The sequence below is a fragment of the Hyposmocoma kahamanoa genome, unplaced genomic scaffold, assembly GCF_003589595.1.
Source record: "Hyposmocoma kahamanoa isolate Upper Pololo Valley unplaced genomic scaffold, ASM358959v1 87, whole genome shotgun sequence".
NCBI lineage: Eukaryota > Metazoa > Arthropoda > Insecta > Lepidoptera > Cosmopterigidae > Hyposmocoma > Hyposmocoma kahamanoa.
Window position 1 is genome coordinate 6,997,767 of NW_020654422.1, and position 22,391 is coordinate 7,020,157.

The 22,391-nt window shown below is 41.3% G+C and overlaps 1 protein-coding gene across 1 annotated transcript; it reads left to right on the forward strand.

Annotated features, from left to right (window-relative positions):
• The first annotated feature begins 7,749 nt into the window (after positions 1–7,749).
• LOC113235330 lies at positions 7,750–8,475 on the forward strand. The gene is made up of 2 exons (XM_026471004.1): positions 7,750–7,826; positions 8,022–8,475. The coding sequence occupies exons 1-2, from the start codon at positions 7,750–7,752 to the stop codon at positions 8,473–8,475; spliced, it is 531 nt and encodes a 176-aa protein (XP_026326789.1).
• The last annotated feature ends 13,916 nt before the right edge of the window (positions 8,476–22,391 follow it).

The following is a 22,391-nucleotide window of genomic DNA, read 5'->3' on the forward strand; positions in this document are numbered from 1 at the left end:
CTTGTTAACTAGTTACTAACTCAGTGAGTTGATCTAACCGGGATAAGCCAATGATTTTTTTTGATTTATGGCCTATGGGGGAATCACAGTGAGATGGTGATTTTGTTACAATATACGTATTGTAAAATATAATTATACATAATTTGGAGATTTTTTTTGTAAAATGTCACTTATATGGTTTTACCTTTAAACAGACGATATGTAGGTATGTAACTCGCTAAAAAATCATTTCAAAAGTCACGACATGTGGAGCTGTTAAAACATTTTAATTAAATCTTGGGTAACGCACCATTGAAGCGAAGTCGATTTAATTATATTCTTGTGTCGGCGACATATCCATTTCAAAAGTTTTGGACTAATGAGACGCATGTGGAGCTTGTAATTTGGTCATCAGCGTATACTTACTAGTTATTTCATTACACAACGTAATGTACAGGAGCGTTGTTTATGATATTCCATCACTGGCGCGTACGCGGTGCGCGCGCCAGTATCCTTATTGAAATCTTTACTGGCCTCATTGTTCCATTCTCAATTTAGGCGTCCTTGCAAGTTTACGCATCTCTTTCACGAGTAAATTGCTCTGCTCCGTCGGAGGAGTCATAAAGAAAATTGCTATACAGTTGATAAATAATTTATCTGAAAGCCCGCCCCAGTCACCGAAACACGCCCGATGTAGCACTGTTTCTACTTCCACCTAATATTACTTTCTTTTTGTACAATTTTGCAACAGGGCCGTTCGCACGTTCCTTTCCTTTTATGGGCAATAAGTGGAACGCAATTATATTTATGGAGGAGAAATGGTTAGGAAAACTAATTTCACTCAGTATCACTAAATATATTTTATGTACGAAAGAAGTTAATGGTATAATTCGCGTGTGTTGTATAATTGCATTACATAAATTACCTTAGCACCAGGACGCCAATTCTGTTGTTTTAATATTATATTTCAATTAATAAAAGTTATTATTAAAATTTCTTTAATCGGTTATTTTCCACTGTAGAGCCAACGTTGATGGCAGAATTTAATGATGTGGAAGTTATTTTTGTAATTGGAGCCGAGGATGACGAAGCTGCTAATTGGGAGAGTTAGGTATTCAGTTTCTGGAACACTTATGGAAGTGGTGCCTAATTAGTGGCGCGGCGGCCTCTATTAAGAAACTTTAATTACCCCGCACGAACAAACTCAATATAGCATTTGATTATCAGGATCTGTTGTGAATCAAGGGCGGTGCCGCATTATGTGGCTGCCTATATAAAGCAAGTTCAATATAATAAATGGTGAGAAGTTATGCGTAGAGAAAAGACAATTACTATTACGAGTAAGCAAATAAAAATTTTCTTTTCAAGGTCTATTAAATTAATTAAAATTAAAAACAGGCTCGATTTTTATTGCTTATTTTAATTTTTAACTTATTAACATTATTTTGTTACAACTGGTTTTGGGCACCATTGCTTTCAGAAACTACTCTACAAAGCTTTAGTCTGCTAAATTACCACGTGATCTGTCCTTCAAGAAAAGTATGAATAAATATCGTGATGAAATCTACATATTGGAGAAGGTTTGCTTCACATAATTCTTCTAAGATATATGGCGTTCTGAAACAGCATTGAGCTCACGTGGTGGACTATAGTCAGGTTTAGGCCTCCTTAAATAAGACCTGTGTTTCTGCGAAATAAATAAGTATGGCACATAATGTAATTGCAGATAACTTATGAAACCAATTACTAAGATTTATTTATTTCTGAACAAGACCAAAGTACGTGTCGTAATTAGAAGCAGGGTCGAAGTGACAATTATCATTATGAATATCTTAATAGATAATTGTCATGATAATTATCTTGATATTTACAAAATTAATTCCAAACGTGTCAAATGTCAATCTTAATAAAAAAGTCACTGACCGAACCGATTTTCCAATGATTTTTCTCCAGATTTATTTCGTTTTCTCACTGTTTGTCATCTTTAGTTGAAATTAAATCTACAAAACTATGGATCAGCATGGATAATTATTGGTCAACTATCAGATAATTGTCATGATAATTATCAAACAAAGTAAATATCTTAATAACCTTTTAAAAAGTAATATGTAGACATTACAACAAACAGACATTTACATATACGCACACCAGATACGTAACTAAAGCCAGCACAACATAAACATTACATCATTACGTAAACATTCATTTAATGCTACACAGATATTGCCCCTCATCCCCGGTGGTTGTTTATTCAGTTGTATTAATTAGCAGACAGGTGGATTACAGGACAGAACGTGTCCTAATTAGAGACATGTCTCCACTAGAGCGCGCTTGTTCTCTAACTACCGCCCGACTCGCCCGTACGGAGATTGCTTCTTACTTTTCATAATTAAAAAGGTATTTTCATGTTTCTTTTATTGTTATTTCCATATTTGTATAATGCGTGGGAGTATGTTCATGTATATACTCTTAATTTGATCCGTACATTACTTTTTAATTTTTATTTCTTATTTATTTAATTATAAAGGAAACATTTTTGTGGACTTACAGACTTTACGTACATACGTACTTAATTGAAACGAGAATTTTAACACAAGGATTGAATAAATCGTTTAAAAAGGATTGCAGTTTGATAACGGAAATAACATGAAAAACGTGAATAATGTAACAAAAATATCTGTAAGCGTAGGACTAACAATTCAAAATACAAAGTCCCACAAGAAGCACGAAAATACGCTTGAAGCATTTTCTACAACAGTCGATAATTTATTCAATGTATCATTTAACGTGAGCACACACTGAAATCAATTAGGCTCGTTTGAGAATGCTCCAATAAATAGTACTATCGTTAATTAGAATCAATCGTAGGCGCGTCCATTCTGAAATCAGTGGATGGCGTGGGCGGACCGGGGACTTCGGTGACAGCAATCGTGCTCGGTTCGAAAAAGTTGTGAGGACTTAGGTAAACATTATGTTAGTGATGACATAATTGTCTCCGACAACAAAAATTGCTTTTTTATGAAATATAAAATATAATTAAGAATGTAACACAATACAACAATGTACACTCTGACACGTACGTCGAGCCACCTTGCATTTTCAGTATTAATTGGCCTAAGCTTAAACAATGTTTGATTGATCGAAAACTGCTAAGCTATTTTGAAATTGCTATACTAAACGTCATTTCCATGAGCCCTTGTTGATAATTTGAATTTATAAAACCGGGAAAAACTGTTTTCTACTGTGATAACAATATTTTTGTGTTCTGCCTTTTAAGAATAAAAATGTAAGGAGGCTCTATTTATGTGTCCGGGAGTATATAAATCATTACTATTATAACGACCTCGGTGGTCCAACGGCTTACATTGTGGATGCTAGATGAGGAGGTCACGGGTTCGATTTTTGGCAGGACCAAATTGAGAAATGAACTTTTCTGATTTGGTTCTGTTGTGGGTGTTCTGGGAAGTGTCCCAGAGTGAATTCGCTGCTCTGGTACTCACAGTACATGGTAAAGTCATCAATCAGATAAGTCTAATATTAATGCAAACTAACAACAAAAAGACTTTATCATCAGCCGTGACCATGGAACCTTTAAAAGGCCGAAACGTTGATTTGTTTGAAAAAACAAGTATATGCGATTTACATCCGAAAATATAGTTTCTTTTCTTAAGAAACAGTATTTAAAAGAGTTTCCTTCATGACATGGACTTCCATCTTCATTGTTGTATCGTCGCTCCTAATCGACCTAGCTCTATCTCAATTGGCTTATTAAGAAGCAAACAAAACGCAACAAGGGCGGCCAGCTCAGCGGGATTAATTTACTTCGTCGGCAACTGATCACAACGTATTCAGTCTGATTGATCTATTTACCCTGCAAACCAATTTCGATTCATTTACGTGATTGCTATTGCTCCTATGTGATGTGTTGTTCAGTCCACGGTCATTTCATTAGCCTAAATGCTTGATTATTTTGAAACCTGCTAAATAACTGTTTCGTAACGGCTGCTTCGTGTATTTATAAGAGGAAGTTTGGAAGTAGCTCTAGTGCTTCAAAAGTCGCGAAGTCCTTGTATGTGTATAGACATGTAATGTGGAATAAAGGTAGTCACATTACTTGAAAGATAATAATAATATTAATAATAAAAAAGAAAATATAAAATATATACTTGAATTCGGTCCGTAAATGCGTTGCAAACCAGCTAACCAGCTGAGAAGAATAAAGCTAGTATAATAATAATAATAATTGTTATTATTATTTTGTAAGTACGGGTCTTACAAAATTATTTCTACGCCCAGAAGTCATCTGCTCTACATGAAACTGTTCTGGGCGCAGACAATGGGTACACGCCTTTAGATCTTCTCCATTCCATAGCGCCGAGCCTCAAATAACTGATGCCACCTTTACGTGGTAGGTTTGCCCATGAGCTGAGCCTGTCGAATGTAGACTGCGCCTGCTAGGCTAGGCTAGGCTGCGCCTCTAACGGCTGGCTCAGCCGTGGAGACATTTTTTTCCGAAACAGAGGGGTTCATGGTGGCTATCCAAGACCAAGTAGTTCCGACAAGAAATTACCTGAAGTATATCGTGAAGGCGGAAGTGAAGATGATGGACAATGGCACTCATCACTTGTATTGGGACAGATCAGTCCTGACGGATGGACATATTCCACATAATAGGCCTGATATTATACTTGCGGAGAACACGAGTGGCGTGACATGGCCGCTAGATATCGGTATATCCAACACGTACAACCTTAAGGGATACACCGAGAAAAAGCTGAAAAAGTACGAACAACTATACGCTAAAGAGATTCGGCAGATCTGGCAGCAGCGAGAGGTGTATGTGGTGCCCCCCATTTTGTCCACCACTGGCGTTGTTGTATTGCACTCTAGAGTACTTAGACTCGCTCTTTTGAAGTTAACCCACAATTGACAGGTGTAAAAGCACAGGCAATAAGCATAGAATAGCGTTAAATTAAAATATTTATGTATGTGAACGGTTTTAAGCGTACAAGAAGATCAAAGAAAAGGTAGCCGCATTATGTACGTGATGGATATATACGTGAAAAGAGTGAACAAGGAGGTGACGGGTGATAAGATGAATGAAAGAAAAAGACATTGTAACCTATCACAAACTTAAATTTTTTTTTCCAAAATAACGTTTGTTCGACCGAAAACCGAATTATCATGAAACCTTTGTTCTTTCAGGATATGTTGGTTGTTTATCGCAAAGACACGATTAGGTTCGGTTAGGTTAGGTTAAGTTGGGGCAGGCCCCACGTGAATTCAGCGGGACCGCGCGGATGTGCGAGGAGGAGGGTCGCGGGGGGAGAGACGTGTCGGTGTGTCGTTGCCGCTCGTCCTGTCCTCCGCGACCCTGGCGGGGCTGCACCGCTTTTAATGATGCAGTGGCGGCGGGGCCGCGGGGGAAGAGACGTGTCGGTGTGTCGTTGCCGCTCGTCCTATCCTCCGCGGCCGAACGTGGGCGGTTGGCCCGTGGTGGGCGCTCCAAGCGACTCTCTTCGGAGAGTCCGCGCGGAAGCGCGTTAGGTGTTGCGGCGGAGCCTGTCATCAGATCCGCCGCGGGGGCTGGGGGAGCAGCCACTGAACTTCACAGTTGAGTGGATGCTGTCCTGGCCCCCCATGGCCCCTGGGTAGCGGACTCGGGGGAGTTCGTTGCCCAGCATAAAGGGGCCCGGGATGGAAGGCTCGTCTGGTGTTCGGCAAGCCTCACATTCGGAGTCGGGGGACCGATGTGTCTCCCTTCTCGAGGAGGGGCTGCGCAGGGCGCGGCCAGCCGCTGGTGGGGGCGCGGACGAGTGCAACAGCGTACCCGTACCCCCACCTACAGCGGAGAGGAGGAACACTCCGGGGGTTTAGTGCGGTCGGGCTGCTGCCCTTCAGGGTTCAGCCCAGTCCCACATAACCCCGGCTCTGCCCCCGCGGGGCCGGGGTATCTGTAAGCAGATTCCCCCGGATTAACAAAAAAAAAAAAGGCCCCACGTGAATTCGCGGTACGTCCTCGTCGTCTGCCCTGGACCCCATTCTACTTGGTGCGCGGTAACGCAGTGGCCAGTGGGTGGGTGATCAAATCCGAGACTTTCTATATGTGCGGGCAATTGAGGTGTTTTTGTGTCTTGCGGTGGTGTTTTGTTTTGAAAAACTGCGCCGGAGCTCAAGATCTGCTCCTGCAGTCCATGGCGCAGTGGCAAATAGACTTAGCGGTGGCCTGCGAGCCGCACTATATCCTTGCTCATGAAAACTGGGCAGGGGATCTGGACGGCCTAGTGGCGGTCGTGAGTGGCAGGCACGGGCCCCCCTCTCACGATCCTGGAAAGGGGCTCGGTGTATGTAGTGACTGGGTGGGGGGAGTACATAATAATTGGAACGTACTTCTCCCCCAACCGCTCCCTAGCGGAGTTTGAGACATTTCTTGACTCCGTCAGGACAGCGGTGTTGCGACGAGCGCCGAGGCAAGTTATTGTCCTCGGCGATCTTAATGCGAAGTCGCAAGCGTGGGGTAATGTCGTCTCTGACGCGCGAGGTGGTGATGTACAGATCTGTAGTATACTCTCTGGTTTGTCCCTCCTGAATAGAGGGACTGCTCAGACTTGCGTGGAACAACAGGAAGGGTCCGTTGTGGACGTCTCGTTCGCTACTCCCGCGGTCGTGCGCAGGATCAGAAACTGGAGAGTGGTGGAGGACGTGGAGACCTTGTCGGATCACCTATATATCCATTTCGAGGTCTCCGCGGTCCTTGGATTCGTAGACCGAGTCGCTTCCCACGCTGGGAGCTAAGTCGGCTGGACCGGGAGATGGTCGAGGAAGCTGCCATAATACAGCGCTGGTTCTTTGCCGGAGTGATAGAGGGCGTCACCGCCGACGATTTGGCGAGCCGCCTACATACTGCTCTGACTGCCCCGGGTCCGGCGACGACCTCCCTGCCATCAGGTCTACTGGTGGTCGGAGGAGATCGCGAAACTCCGAGCGGACTGCAATGCTGCCCGGAGAGCCTACGTCCGGTGCCAACGCCGTCACGGCCATGCCCCGGACATAGAGAGCCAGCTGTGGGAGACGTACCGCCTTAAGAAGAAGTCCCTGCAGTTGGTAATAAGCCAGGCCAAAACCCGTGGCAGAGAAGAACTCCTGGCCGGGTTAGATCGGGATCCATGGGGTCGTCCGTATCGTGCGGCGTGGAAGAAACTCCGTGCCCAAAGCGCTCCCATCACGGAGACCATGGCCCCGGATCTCCTGCGAAGGGTGGTAAGGGAGCTTTTCCCAGACCTTCCTGAGCACTCTCCCCCGGTAATGGCCCCACCCTCCTTACCGGAGGAGGGTCTCTTGCAGGTCTCCTCTGTTACTGAGGGAGAAATAGGAGCAACCACTGTTCCAACTGGGCAAAAAGACCGCACCGGGACCGAACGGCGTTCCGAGTCGGGTGTTGTACTTGGCAGCGGAATGCCTAAATGAGTTGCTCCGGGGACTGTTCGACACGTGCCTACGTAGCGGGAAGTTCCCGGAACAATGGAAGCAGGGCCGACTGTGTCTGTCGCAGAAAGAGATCGTCCAATCGACTCGCCTTCTGCCTACAGGCCCATTGTACTGTTGAACGAGACGGCCAAGCTCTTCGAGAGGGTCCTCGTTAACCGTCTCGTTAGGCACCTCGAGGATGTGGGGCCTGGTCTCTCGGAAGCCTAGTACGGCTTCAGGGAGGGGCGGTCTACTGTCGACGCCCTGAAGAGTCTCACGACAGACGCCGTGGATAAGGGGGAGATGGTCATGGCTGTTTCCCTTGACGTCAAGAACGCCTTCAACAGCCTTCTGTTCGAGACACTGAGAGAGGCGCTCCGGTAGCATGGAGTACCTCCCTATCTCAGAAGGCTTTTGGAGGCGTACCTCCAAGACAGGGTGGTTCTATGGGAGGACAGAGACGGGAGGCTACACCAGCGGCGCGTCGGGTGCGGCGTTCCACAGGGATCCGTGCTGGGCCCCATGTTGTGGAATGTTGGCTTTGACTGGCTCCTACGCGGTCCGCTCCTTTCCAGGACGAGGGTGATCTGCTATGCAGATGACACCCTCGTCACTGCTCGGAGCAGGACTTATGAAGAGGCCGTGCGGTTGAGCACCGTAGAGACATCTCTGGTGGTAGAAAGGATCCACCTGTTGGGCCTGAGGATCTCTATACACAAAACGGAGGCCCTCCTATTACATGGCCCGCGCAGAGGCCGCCCTAGGGAGGCAAGTATCACCCTTTTTGGGGAGACGATCCCAGTCAAGGCTCAGATGAAATATCTGGGCCTTGTACTGGACGGGAGGTGGAATTTCAGGACGCATTTTGCTCGCTCCGAAGCTGGTGGGTACCGCTGCCGCCCTAGGGCGGCTCTTGCCAAACGTAGGCGGATCAGGCTCGGTTTGCAGGCACCTGTACTAAGGAATAATCAGGAGTATGGCCCTGTATGGCGCACCGGTTTGGGTGGAAGCTCTCACCGCTCGACTTAAACCCTTCTTGCGGAGGCCGCAGAGGCTCATAGCGGTGAGAGCGATCCGGGGTTATCGCACGGTGTCGTGGACGGCGGCCACTCTTCTGGCGGGCGATCCTCCCTGAGAACTCCAGGCGGAGGTGCTCGCGGAAGTGTACCGATACCGAGCTGCCATGCAGGCCAGGGGGGAAAGGCCAAGCGCCGAAGTCCTGGAGAGGATCAGGGCAGCGGACCGCGTTGCCTTAATCCGAAAATGGACGGAGGACCTAGAGGCCCCAGTCGCGGGCTTAGTGACGGTGGAGGCAGTTCGCTCCCACCTAATCCGCTGGGTCGACCAGCGATATGGGTCTCTGTCCTACAGATTGGCGCAGGTTCTCACCGGACTTGGATGTTTCGGCGAATACCTGCACCGGGTTGCAAGTCGGGAGACGACCCCTGCCTGTCACGAGTGTGGCGCTCCCGTCGATACAGTGCGTCATACCGTGGCAGAATGTGCGGCATGGGGCCCCCAGCGGCACTCCCTGACCGCGGTAGTGGGCGGAGTTCTCTCGCTATCGACCATCGTGGGCGCGATGCTCGACAGTCAGAGGTGTTGGGATGCAATGGCCTCCTTCTGTGAAAGCGTACTTTCGCACAAGGAGGCCTCGGAACGGCTCAGAGAGGACGACCCCCTCGCTGACCCGCTCCGAAGACGGCGGCTGGGGAGTCGAAGGAGGCAGTACCCACCTTCTTCCCCCGCTGTAGTGAGCCGTGGGGACAGAGGTCGGGGGACCCTATCTCCAAGTCTGTGCTCACAAGTGTGAGGGTGCCTTTGTGTTGACCCGGGGCACTCTCTGAAGTGGGGGTTAACCACTGGGTTTTAGTGTGTATACCGGGCTAGAGCCCGGGAGTCACACATGACCGCTCGCAGCTCCCCCGAGCCGAATGGTACGCGTAACGCGTTTCCCAGAGATAAAAAAAAGGTTTAAAAGGAAAAACATTTTCCTCTCAAAATTACTTTCGAGGTTATAAAAATTCGAGCAAACGTTATTTCTGGAAAATGTCATTTCGGACTACTGATAGGTAACCAAAAGACATGCCTGACCCGGAATAAACGCATAAGTGCAGAAGGATGTAATGAATAGTTAGTACGTAGTATTCAATATTCATTTTGTTTACTGGCTAACTGGTTTATAGAGTTCAATATCTAATAGTAATAATAAAGAAATACGATGACGTGTGTGGTATCGGTTATGCTTAATAAATCCAAATCTAATTAACAGTCTTAGGAAATGTAAACTCTCCTTCCCGTGAACGCCGATTAATCTTACCATTTGCATCGATTTGAATGCTGATTGGAATTATGCGAGTTACCAATACAGCCAGAAAATTCACATGATTCTGGTTTCCGAAAAACTAACATACACTGTCTACTTATGTAGACAGTTTTTCTTATTTGTCTTAGACTTATAAATAAATAAACTTATACTCGTAAGTATGAAATGTGACGTTAAATAAAGCCAAAGATTAACCCAGATGCGAATGGTGTAATTACATATTATTATTTACATCATAGGTTCCCAAATTTTTTGGCTCACCTAGGCAAGATAAAAAAATTTCAATGCCCACCACCATAAAAAATTATTGAAAACACGTATTTATTATATTCACTTACACAAAAAATCACATGGAAAAAAATTTATTGAATAAATTATAATAATATAATAATAATTATAATAATAATAATATAAAGTATATATTTATATAACATATATAATAAAGGTGTTAAGTGGTTATTTAATTTTTAATATCCATTTCCTGAGTGATAATAATACTCGTTTTTATTATATTCCGCCTGTACCACTAAGTTGAACTGTCACGCCTTAGGGCGGGCGTACATAACACGCTATCCGATTTACGCTCTAGACTGTTTTATTATTGATTTTATTAATTAAAAACTCGGCATATAAATAGAATTTGGTCAATAGAACATTCATGCCATTTACGGGTAATATACGAATACCAAACTACTGAATTTACATACGCAAAACGCTTTGGCACCATGCCCCGAAGTGGGAATGATTTTTGCGAGACAACTACGCTGTTCGGATTACTAGCATTATTTTGTCTTTAAGTCTGTGTGTGTAAATATTAAATAGGTCGAAACATTGAGGAGTACAATAGCCTATTGTATATAAAGAGGGCTGATGGCGCAGAAAAGTACTAAAAATAAATGGACCGTAGAACGCTTTTATCATATTTTGTTTGGATATTTCTTTATCTGTCATATCTTCAGCATAGGTGATATGCTCTCTTACAAGTTAATACCTCGATATTCCATTGATTGCCAGTTTGTGTAAAGGCAAATACCTCAATACAAAACACTGACATGGGAGAACAATGAGTATACTGCGACAGATATGCCCGCAATTAATAGATATCAGTTTTCTGTTTAATTAACTGGGATATTAATTTCATTATGTGTTGAGCTATTTGGTGGGATTAAATCGCAGGCAACTAACATGCGCACTCGCAAACTAGATGAGACTCTTGTCGCTATCTGTAATTAGGATCGAGAGCGAAGTGCCTCGCGACACAAGGGACTTCCGGATGCAGTATACCTTTCCGTGACAGGAAAGAAAACTAAATAACTTCAGGGACTTTACGAGATGACAAGAAACAATTAATTACCAACACAATAGCATCACAAATAAGAGCAAACTTTTTGAATCATTGAAGTAATATAAATATAAACAATTTTTTGAATAATACCCACTTGGATTTTCAACTCTATTAGAACATAAAACTTATTAGAGAGGTACGGAGATCAGTATCCTATTAATAAACTATATCTATCCCACTCTATTTACTGTTTACTACGAAATCCAATAAGGCATTCAGGACCATAGCAAACACAGCGTCTGCAGGAAGAATAGCGCTAATGGATTGTTGTTACTGACTTAGCTTAATTAAACAAGCCGGGAGTCGACACTCAGACTCATAATACTGCTAATTAAACGCGGGTTTACACAGATCCGAAAAAGAGCCACTCAAACACGCTTAGCTGGTATTATTACAGTGTATTCAGGAGGCTCGGCAAACAGGCCCTCGTCGCAAGGGTGCTACTCTCAAGTTTCGCGTTTAATTAGACAGATAGAGGCGCAGACGGGCCTTATTAGTATTGTCTACGGGGGCCCAATTAACACCCGGCAGGCGCCGTGGGTGGCTCCAAGTTCGTTTTAATAATCAAGGGATACCGTTGGCTTCGTTAGCCGAATAATAGGATCGGATGCCCCCGATGCCTCACATTAGAAAAAGTTTATTTAAACGGCCATAAAGTGAACGCGGGACTAGGCGAACGAGGATCAAGCGCGCCAAACCATAGTGGTGCACTGTTTTGGATATCGTGTTACAAAATATGAAATTAATTGATATTGTGTCGTACGTAGTTCGTATATTATGCACTATATCATAATTATTTTTTTGCGTGGCTACGATTAAATAAGTATTTTAAATATTCATAGTCAAAATGATCACGTTGATGATGATTTGCATAAATGGATGCGATATCAATTAAAATTATAAAGTGAAAATGGTTTCTTCATTATTCTTGGTAAAATGTTATGGAAGACTTATGCAAAGTGTAACACATATTCAAATTAAATTTTAGTCCGAGCATCCTGCTCGTTACTTCTTCGTAGAAGTAGCTTAACTTTATAGTGCAGAACTGCTTAATTTAATAAGATGGTGGTGCAATTAATTTGCATGTAAGTATTAAATTGCGTTGTGAGTCTTGTAGCAGGCTGCAATGCCGGCCATAAAACTCTCATTACGTGCAAGCAATTTCTCTCATTAATGAATATTGCGGAAACGTGGTAATAGGTGTAAATTTCCCAAAGGTTGATGTGGGTATGGCTGCAAATTAAGGTTTACAATATTATTTACTGGTGGTCGACAACAGGGGTAATCATTTTCGTTATTTAATAAGCACAAGGCCACTTGTCCCTGTAGCTATACCAATATTTAATATTAAGAATAAATATTACATTTATTAATACAACACGATCGAACACTAAGAAGAATTTCGATCCGGCTGTATTCGAACCAGCGACTTTAGCATACCGTGCTGACGCTCTTCCAACAGAGCTACGGAACGTACGATGATATTCAATAGACTTAATATTAAGAATAAATATTTCATTTACATTGGTGTAGTCATCTACATTCAAATTCAAATCCATGTTAGGGTGCAACACTACCCTGTATTATGTTTAACAAGTACAAGTCCTTGAGTGCAAACCTTGCACTGGCATTATTGCCCCAGAAAGTAGCGGACCAAAATGCAAGCGCATGCGCACGCCGGCGCGCATGACTTGTCAGCACTAATAACTTTTTCTCAAAACACTAATGAATAACTTACTCCTTATTACTGGGCACGTTTTGCCACTTCAGGCCGCCGGAGACGCGGGGAAGGCAGCCCCGCCTCTGGCGCCAATCTTACAACTTACCATTAAGTAATTTTCATCAAGATTCATGTTTTACTTAATGAACTTCTGTTGGTAGTGGAAATGCACTAACCTTTTCTGGGAAACAAGCGCTACGGCTTTTAGATTAATTGTTTTCTTGAATTGAATAGATAGAACTCGCTTTGTTAATTTTAGATAGATGTACTCTCGCTCAGAGTGCTTTTCCTAGATATCAACGCAAGCAATTGATACTTTGTTTCATTATTCTTATTCACGCTCTACATTTCAAAATGCCATAATTCATTGTGCATGCCGTATCAGAATTGCTAATTGAATTATTAACTGCATACAGCTAATTACAATGATTATACCTACGGATGTTTGTTTTAATTAAGTACTGAGAAGTAATTATTGAAGTTGCACATATCATCTTTTTACTTCCTAACGATGTGTTTTTGCATAGGATGACTTCCTCCGACCTGACGACCTCCGCACACCAGTCTAGCACACCAGTTTTCATGGTGTTGCACTACTAAAATACGGAAGAGGTGCTCAATTCGACTGTATGTTTTTTTGAAGTTCCGCGATGACTCGATTTGTAAATCGATTTCGATGAGTCTTTTTTTGGTAGAAAAAGGGTACCTCAGAAGTGATCCCATGCAAATTGTAAGAAAATATTTTACCTCTAAGGGTGGCAAATTAGGCGAATAATGATTTTTGAGGTCGGTTTTTTAGTACTTTGTACTGAGATTATTCTGTGTCTATGTTTCGGGTCAGAGTACTTGTGGTGCCGTCGTTGTTTCCGATTTCCTCAACACAAGAGCTTTAGTTGCTTACTTTGCGTTTGAAACGACGTATGTCATATTGTCTAATATTTATTTATTTATAGGAATAGGGAGGCCTCCCCGCATGATGTATTTTTCTTTACGATCGGCCGCACTTTGACATCAATCGGCGAGTACCTTACGCCGATTGCCAAATCTTTTCGCCATGATGGCAAGCATTGTATAGTGTATGCCACCGATACGATAAAAATAGCAGGCGGGAATATAACTGATAGACAGAACGAGTTTATCTCGAGGTGTGGCTTAAGAATCTATACAACCTCAAATGGGTTTGGTTGATTCCGCATAACAGTGAAAGTGTTGAATCCATCACTTTGGCAAAAATTTATAGTAAAATTGAGGATATACACTGATTACTATACGGTGTGAAAAATAATTTTCTATAAGTTTTCTTGATAAAAAAAAAAACACAAACTTGCCTCGATATTTTATAAAAAAACGCTGTATTCAATAGTACTTTACATATACCAATGATTTTTTTAATATCACCTGAACTAAATAAAACACGTGTTTGTTATACGATATACATTTTTGAAATGGCTTTAATTTCGTTTGTAAAAAAATAAATTCTGAAATAAAACCTAAGACCGAAGTTAAGACCCAAGCAAAATGAACTGTATTAGTATAGGAAAAATAGTATCTGTAATCTGAGGTAGTATAGACTCTTAAGATTAAAAGTGCTAAACCAAACATATGTTACTCTGAAAAATTTACCTAAGGGAGTCACCACACTCATCAACACGGACTCGAGTAGAGCCGCTCAGAAGCTTTACGTCCATATAAGAGCGAAAAAGACGTTGTGCGTTTCGCTTCCACTCGGACAGCACAGACAGAAACACATCGTCTTTTTCACTCTTATTATATGGTCACAAAGCTTTTTGAGACCACTTTATGCGATTCCGTGAGGGTTGCTGCTGCGGGTATTGCATGTTTTAGTAACAATAGAGCTCCTTGTAAAAGATTCCCAGGGAAGCACTGCCACCTTACTTAGTTCTGCCATACAGTAATGTGAGTGTTATTGCGTTCCGGTTTTGAAGGGTAAGGGAGATGGTGAAATTACAGGCAGATGATACGTGTCGATATATGTCTCAGGGTGACGGGTGCAGTGACAGTACCCTTCAGATATTTGCGATTTAAACTTTAGACAGGCGTGACGCTTACCACCAGGCTTGTTCGTCCCGTCACTTGATATCATAAAAAAATAATATTATAATGCTGAAATGTGGTGGCAAGGGAAATGCAACCCTGTATCGCCTCTAAAGCGAGCACCTGATGGCCGGTTTGCAGCCGCTATATGTCCCTTCCTGGTAACGTCCAATGTGGAACACCATAAATGAAGTTTTTCACCTCTTTCTAACAACCGTCGTCATTAGCTTCCACTTCTTACATTCTACTAGATTGTTTATACGGAAAATACTTTGCACATGACATTTAATTAGAGAACGTAGTCGGTACTCGTATATTTATCTTGGTACGTATAAGGAATGAATGTAATTGACACCAGTTTTAATTGAGCATTTATACAGAGCCCGTGATCACCGGGCCCATAAGAAGTGCAATTCTCCCAAGTTGACGTATCGTGAAACCAATTTAATTTACAAAGTTGTCGGTCAAGTCTGTGCTCCGGATTAAGCTCTGCCGATTGCCTGGCCGCTGCCCGACCGCTCTTAATAATGACATACTCGCGGACATCTGTCACTGGGTCTCAAATCGTTACGAGCTTCTCACTGGTTTATGTTCTCCTATCATTACTAACCACTCCCAACAAAAGCCTATTTAACTTTTTAATAGACACTTAAAGTGGACTCTATAAATCGTACGTCAACGTTAATAGCGTCTTTAACAATCCTCGTTAAAACAGTACTGGTACTGTCGCAATAGTGAAGCACAAAGTTACTTCTTTTGAAAATTTATATTGTTAAAAGAAGCACATTTAATTTAATCTCATGAAACAGCTACAGAGTTAACTATCTTCGAATAAGAAATCGGACGAATAATAAAATACGTAAAAGTTGAGCGGGAGCACATAAAATTTTACGACAATACCAATAACGTGGTTCGTAATGTGGGCTCGGTCCAAATAATTGAATTTACTGTCGTGATTATATTCATTATTAATATCCCCTATCGTCCGCTTTACTACGCCAAATCTGAAATCATAACATTGTACTTATAGCCTCGAGGTGTGTGCAACGGCTTTTCCTGTTAGACATTACGCTGCAGATTTCTTTTATTCCAGCAATAAAAATAAATTGCAATAGGTGTATGCTGTAAATCGAAAGGAAATCATCAAAATAAAGTGTCGATTGAATATGAAAGAAAAATACTTCGTCATCTAATGTTGCTTCCATTCGTGCCAAGTGTAGCTACACTTCTCTACAGAGATACGCAGGATTGATACACTCATGTCAGGTAGAAGTTATTCGAAGTATTTGCATTAAGGGGTAGATGTGTATGAGAGTAGCGAAAGTAGGCTAGAAACTAGTGGATTAATAACACAAGTTTGTCGCGGGGGTGCCTGTTTAAATTCCTACGGACTTGACGCGCAGCACCGCTGCCACTATGTGCCGCCACTCTCGTTGTAATTACACGAATACCAGCTTATGCACTTAATAAAACGAACATATGCTCCTTCCATACCTTAATTTAAGAGATAATTAAATAACCAACATAATGGTGTACGTACTACAATTAATTATCCTTAGCAGTGTTATAATGTAAATGGAAAATTGTACCGAAATAAAGTAATTTTGATATATAATTTATATTTCAATATAAATATTATGAAATACGGGAACTTTGAAAAATGTCAGTGCTGCAAGGGGTACGGGTATATAGGGTACTTAAATGTAACAAAGTTGACAGGATAATTATTGAACACTCTATGTAACGGCAGTCGTGAAAGCGGATGGGTCATACGGCGTCGTAATATCGTCTAATACAAATGTTACTGACTGTTATGTCCCATACATTGTTGTATGCGCTTTATGAGTGCATCTGATGCTGGTCCCATTAATGTATTCCTGTTTAGTGATTTTGTATAAATGTTAGTAAGCAACATTATCCAACGTAATGATCGCCAGTGTAGAAACTCCTCAACAAAGAGGAGGCCACAAAGTCCGCAAAAAGCGTACTGGTTGCACAGTTCGCAAAACATGGACCTGACTGGGCAGAATAGTAAGATGACGTCCATGCCCATCATTGACGTTAGTGACTTATAATAATGATGAAGTCAACACGCGTTAAATCACGGGATGGAACTGCACTAAATAAATAAACTAAACTAATCTTTAATTGATAGCTTATTGTTATTGTGACTTTGGACCAGCAACGGATTGTTACAAGGTTTAGCGATCGATTGGAACATACTACTTCTTATCATTTTAGTTATTTATTTCTTACTTATATCTGCCTTGAAGCAGTAACGTGAGTATTACAGCGTTCCGCTTATAAAGGGTAAGGGTCCTGGTAAAATTACAGGTACATAGGACTTGTCAACTTATGTGTCAGGGTGCCCCTCGGATTTAAAGCAGAGTAATGCTGAAACTGCCATGGATAGGCGTGTCGCTTAAGACCAGGAACACGACTTGTTCGTTCCATACCTGGTTGTCATAAAAAACCTTTAATAAACTAAACATATCGACATCTTTCTTATTCCGTTTAAATTTCAGCTCACCTTCATCAAGTTTATGACCTTAACATTAACGCGAAATCCTCGTAGTGGAGTGGCTCATGAAATCTTGCTAATGGATGAGGCGAGGCGATGCTTTAAAAATATCCGTCTAATCTCGGAGTCGATTTAGCTAAAACATTCCTGATCCATGCCCGCGCGGAAACGGGAAATGGGACGTCTCGCCCACTTATGACGAGCCCTGTACCACGAGCGCGGTTACCCTAACTTGCGGTTTAAGCCGCCCGCAATCAAAAGCGATTACATACACTTTATGAGCCACTAATAAATGCACTGTAATTGAGTTTTATTGTATTTCGAATGTATTACTTTTGTCACAAAACTTTCTTCTTAATAATAATTTATGTATTTAATAATCTTATAAATACTGAATTTAAATTCTGCAGACGTTAAATTACTTTTCACTTTATTTCGAAGCAATAAACTGTCCGATTTCGGTAAGCCATTAAGTCAGTTTGTAACTGGTGTTTGGCGAAGTTGACTCGGTGGTAACGGCCCGGAGAGGGAGGTGGATGGTATTTATTCAGCATTAGAAGGCAGGCACTCTCTGTTGGTGCGGCACTGACATATCCGTTAATGCTTTTTCCATTTCCCCGCCACTACACGCGCCGCGGTTCTCCCCGCTGAATGCTTGACCGAAATGCCTTCTGTACCATTTCTTTAAGTCACTTTTTATTTGCTATTTTAAAAGTTAAGTACTCAAAGTCTTTGTGATTGATTCTTACACAGTGCGAAGGTATTTATTAAACACAAGCACTACTTTTGTCAACAATAAAATGTTTATTTGCTTTTGAAACAAACTCTGCTCTAATTTCCGGCGCACCCTTACTCTTCAAAACCGGAACACAGTAAAGCTGACATTACTGCTTGGCGGCAGAAATAGGTAAGGTGGCAGTACTACCCTGGACGAACTCTTCACAAGGAGCTCTAGTGGTACTTACTTATAACCATCTCATAACATACAACCTTATATAAACTTATAACTAGTGACCATTTAACTCTCAAAATCTACATGCTTGTATGTTAAAATCTTTGAAAGGTAAATTGTTTAAGTGTTACTTGTTATGTTTAATAGACAGTGATAAGTTCATGATGCAACACGCGATACAATTCGTTTCAGCACGATTGTAGCCGCCACCTCAACGCTACAAAAATAAAATTATACATGTAATTGTTATTGTGAAGCAAAGCAATCAAAAGTGTAATTCGCAAAAAAGGCTGTGGTGTCGGGGGTGGTACCCCTTACCCCGCGCCTGCGCCTCCCGCGCTGCATAGCCCTCGGTTGCCGCTGCCCTTTTGATTGCGCATTATTCGCGTGTTTATACAGTTAGATCGCTTCCTAGATTGTTGCTATTGTGAAGCCGTTTTTTGTTCGCGCGGTTTTGAAGGGGGCTTTAATTAAAAATGCTTGTTTCTAGAGACGAGACGTTTGCAAGCGATTGCGTGATTTCCTAGTTTATTTTTATACTCATAGATATTGGAAGTTTTAAAGGAAATTGATTTCACTTTAATAATCGCATATCGGGAATTTTACATAAAAGTAAACTATTTTTAATTACCAGAACTTTCGAGTTTTTGTTTCGAAAAACAATTATGAGTATGTCCTGTTTCGAATTATTGTAGCAAAGTTGACTAATCCCAAAAATTGTAGAGGGCCGCCTATCTCGTCCGGTCCACCCACAATGTCGTCCATTCATCTCCCCAGCGCATTTATACATTACTCACGGCTCAAGTATCCGATTATATAACACGCAAAATTTCAATTACAAGTTGTAATTAGTTTTTCGAGAGTTTTTCTTTCAGGAAGGGGGAGTGTGGAGGTGCTGGCGGTGGAGACTAAGCGAGAGGCAATGACCCGTCTCTCTCGCGCCTGCAGCTGCGACTCGTCTGAGTAATGTCCATGCCACTTATTTGATTATTTTTATGCAATCTGCGCAGGAAAATGAAGGATTTATTTACTGCACACCCGCTCGCTGTTAATTAATTTCACGAAGTCCGAGCTGTTTTGTACCTAGTTCGTTAGCAGTGTTGTTTTTGTAATAGAATAACGACATGGGAAAGTTTGATTGTTGGTTGAATCGAATTATATTTTTCGACAGTGTTCCAATTTTAATACTTATAAAATAATATATTAAAAAGTGGGTTGAACATTAATGTAAGTCATAAAAAGCATGCGGACTAAATAACATACAACAGCAAATAAATATGAGAGAGAATGTCCACTCAGATAAATCACTAAACAGCTAGTTCTATTTAAGATCCTTAAGTACCTGTCATTAGTGGTTTTTGTGCAAATGAAAGGTCTGTAGAAAACAATAGAAGCAAATAGCTAGCTGTTTACATAGTCGCGGTGAATATTGTTCATACGGCGGCGACTGTGGCCGGAGACCCTCGGATTGGCAGCCGCGCCGTACCCGCTAATGCACGGAAGCCGGGCCATGCGAATTAATGGCAAGAATAATGGCGATCCCATTATGGATTGCCGCCAACATACTTTAGCCATGAAAAGAACCGAAAGTTACATTTGCGATACTCTGAATACTGAGCGCTCTCGGACTCCACCACCCCCCGGGTGGCACAAGGAGTTTGGTGGAGTCGTCTTAATGGATTTTGATATCCTTTAGGCAATTACTGAATTCAATATACGCGCACAATGTAAATGGTGGAAACGATTATTACTTTGATTCTCTATTCACGCATAAGAAGTGGCTGCTTAAGAAGTTAATCGAAATGTCAAGTGATTATATGCATAACACAGAATACAGTAACGTTTTGTTACAGTTTTCCAACACTACTTAAGATATTAAAACATATTTTTGTAATTACATATTAAAATGACTCTACAGCTTTTACTGTTCGCCTTAGTCTTTCATGCAAAAGTTTTAGGACGCAGAAGTATTTTAGTTTACTTTTAAGAAAATTAAAGTATTAACAGTCACTATATTTTAGAGCAAAGAGTAATTTTAGTGCTGTAATATCATCAGTTAAATGTCTACAACACTGTACAACACGGACGGTGCGGCGGAGGCGTGATATCCTGACACCGAACGATCCGAAGCGCTCCCCGCACCGCCGCCAGAACGAGCTCTGATGCCGGCCCTGGCGCGCCACTAATTGGCAATTTGTTCGATCCTTAGATCTGACATAATGATGCGAGTTCGTTTATTTAAATGATTCGACGGAAACTTCTTGCGCCTCACAATATAACCCACGTCGTTCTTTATAAATCAAGGGTTAATGGTCCATTCACGACCGGCTTTCGAATGCTGAAAGTTTTTAGCTCTTCATTTATTTTCACTTTTTATAATTGATTTTTATGTTCGTGTGTTACTATATAGATTATTATCACCCTTTCGAATTTAAGTTTTAAGAGGTAGTAAGCGATTTGCTAAAGGCTTTTTGCGTTTTGTTTTGTCTACGCGCAATGCAATCGATAATTTAGAACTATAAGTTGTTGTCACGACGTTAATAATTCACGCTTCGATCGTTTAAATTTTGCAATCAATTTTAAAATTTTGTCGAAGTGCTTATGATATGTAGAGTGATCCATGAAAATTATTATTTGTCGTTTATAAATGAATTTATTATTATTATAATTATTAATACAAAGATCGAACACCCAGAAAAAAACACTCAGAAAAAATTCCTTCGATCCGGTCGGATTCGAACCGACGTCTTCTTGCATACCGTGCCAGACGCTATACCAACTAAGCCACGGAACGAACCAACGGACCTCACGAATTCTTCTAGGTGCTTGCGTCGTGTCTTTGTACTTGGTCTTTCAACGACTTTTTAGTCGTAGCGCCATCTATGACAAATCTATTTCAGATTTATGACCCAGTTAGTACCTTTACAGCTACCAGTCCTGGCGAGAGATGTCGCTATTCATTGTATTAATTAAATTTTTATTGAATTGATATTCAATTATTTTTTGTGAAATTACTCCATTAGTTTGTTATAATTATTAATACAAAGATCGAACACTCAGAAAAAATTCCTTCGATCTGGTCGGATTCGAAGCGACGTCTTCTTGCATACCGTGCTAGACGCTATACCAACTAAGCCACGGAACGAACCAACGGACCTCACGAATTCTTGTATGTGCTTGCGTCGTGTCTTTGTACTTGGTCTTTCAACGACTTTTTAGTCGTAGCGCCATCTATGAGAAATCTATTGCAGATTTATCACCCAGTTAGTACCTTTACAGCTACCAGTCCTGGCGAGAAATGTCGCTATTCATTGTATTAATTAATTTTTTTATTGAATTGATATTCAATTATTTTTTGTGAAATTACTCCACTAGTTTGTTATAATTATTAATACAAAGATCGAACACTCAGAAAAAACACTCAGAAAAATTTCTTCGATCCGGTCGGATTCGAACCGAAGTCGGATTGAATATCAATTCAATAAAAATTTAGCCTTAAATAACATAATCTGAAGTTACACATGTAGATAAAAAGGCAAGAGTCTCAGCTTGAGCTGTTTTTCAGATTTTACCTTTTTGGTGAAACGCTACATTTAATTCTGTAATATTAATAATATAATAATTCTGACGTGTCTCGACAAGCTCCAGTAAAATGACTAAAGTATACAATTTAAACTTAAAGCTATGATTACATTGTCTAATGGTACCAAATCCACATAAAATATTTCATTTCAAAATACATGAAGTATAAATAAAGTATAGATAAGGATGAACTGCACACATAATAACAATAAATAGTGAAAAAATATTATATATATATATATATATATATACATATAAATAAAGAAATAAAGAACAAAAATAAAAATATGCATAAATCCGCTGGACGACACTACATCCAATTACTAGCAGAACTTTGCTTTGAAAGTAACCAAAGCCTGCATTTCCTTTTGAAAGTGTAAGAAGACTTCAAATTCCTTATTGGAGAAGGCAAATCATTCCAACACTTATATGCAGCAAATTTGA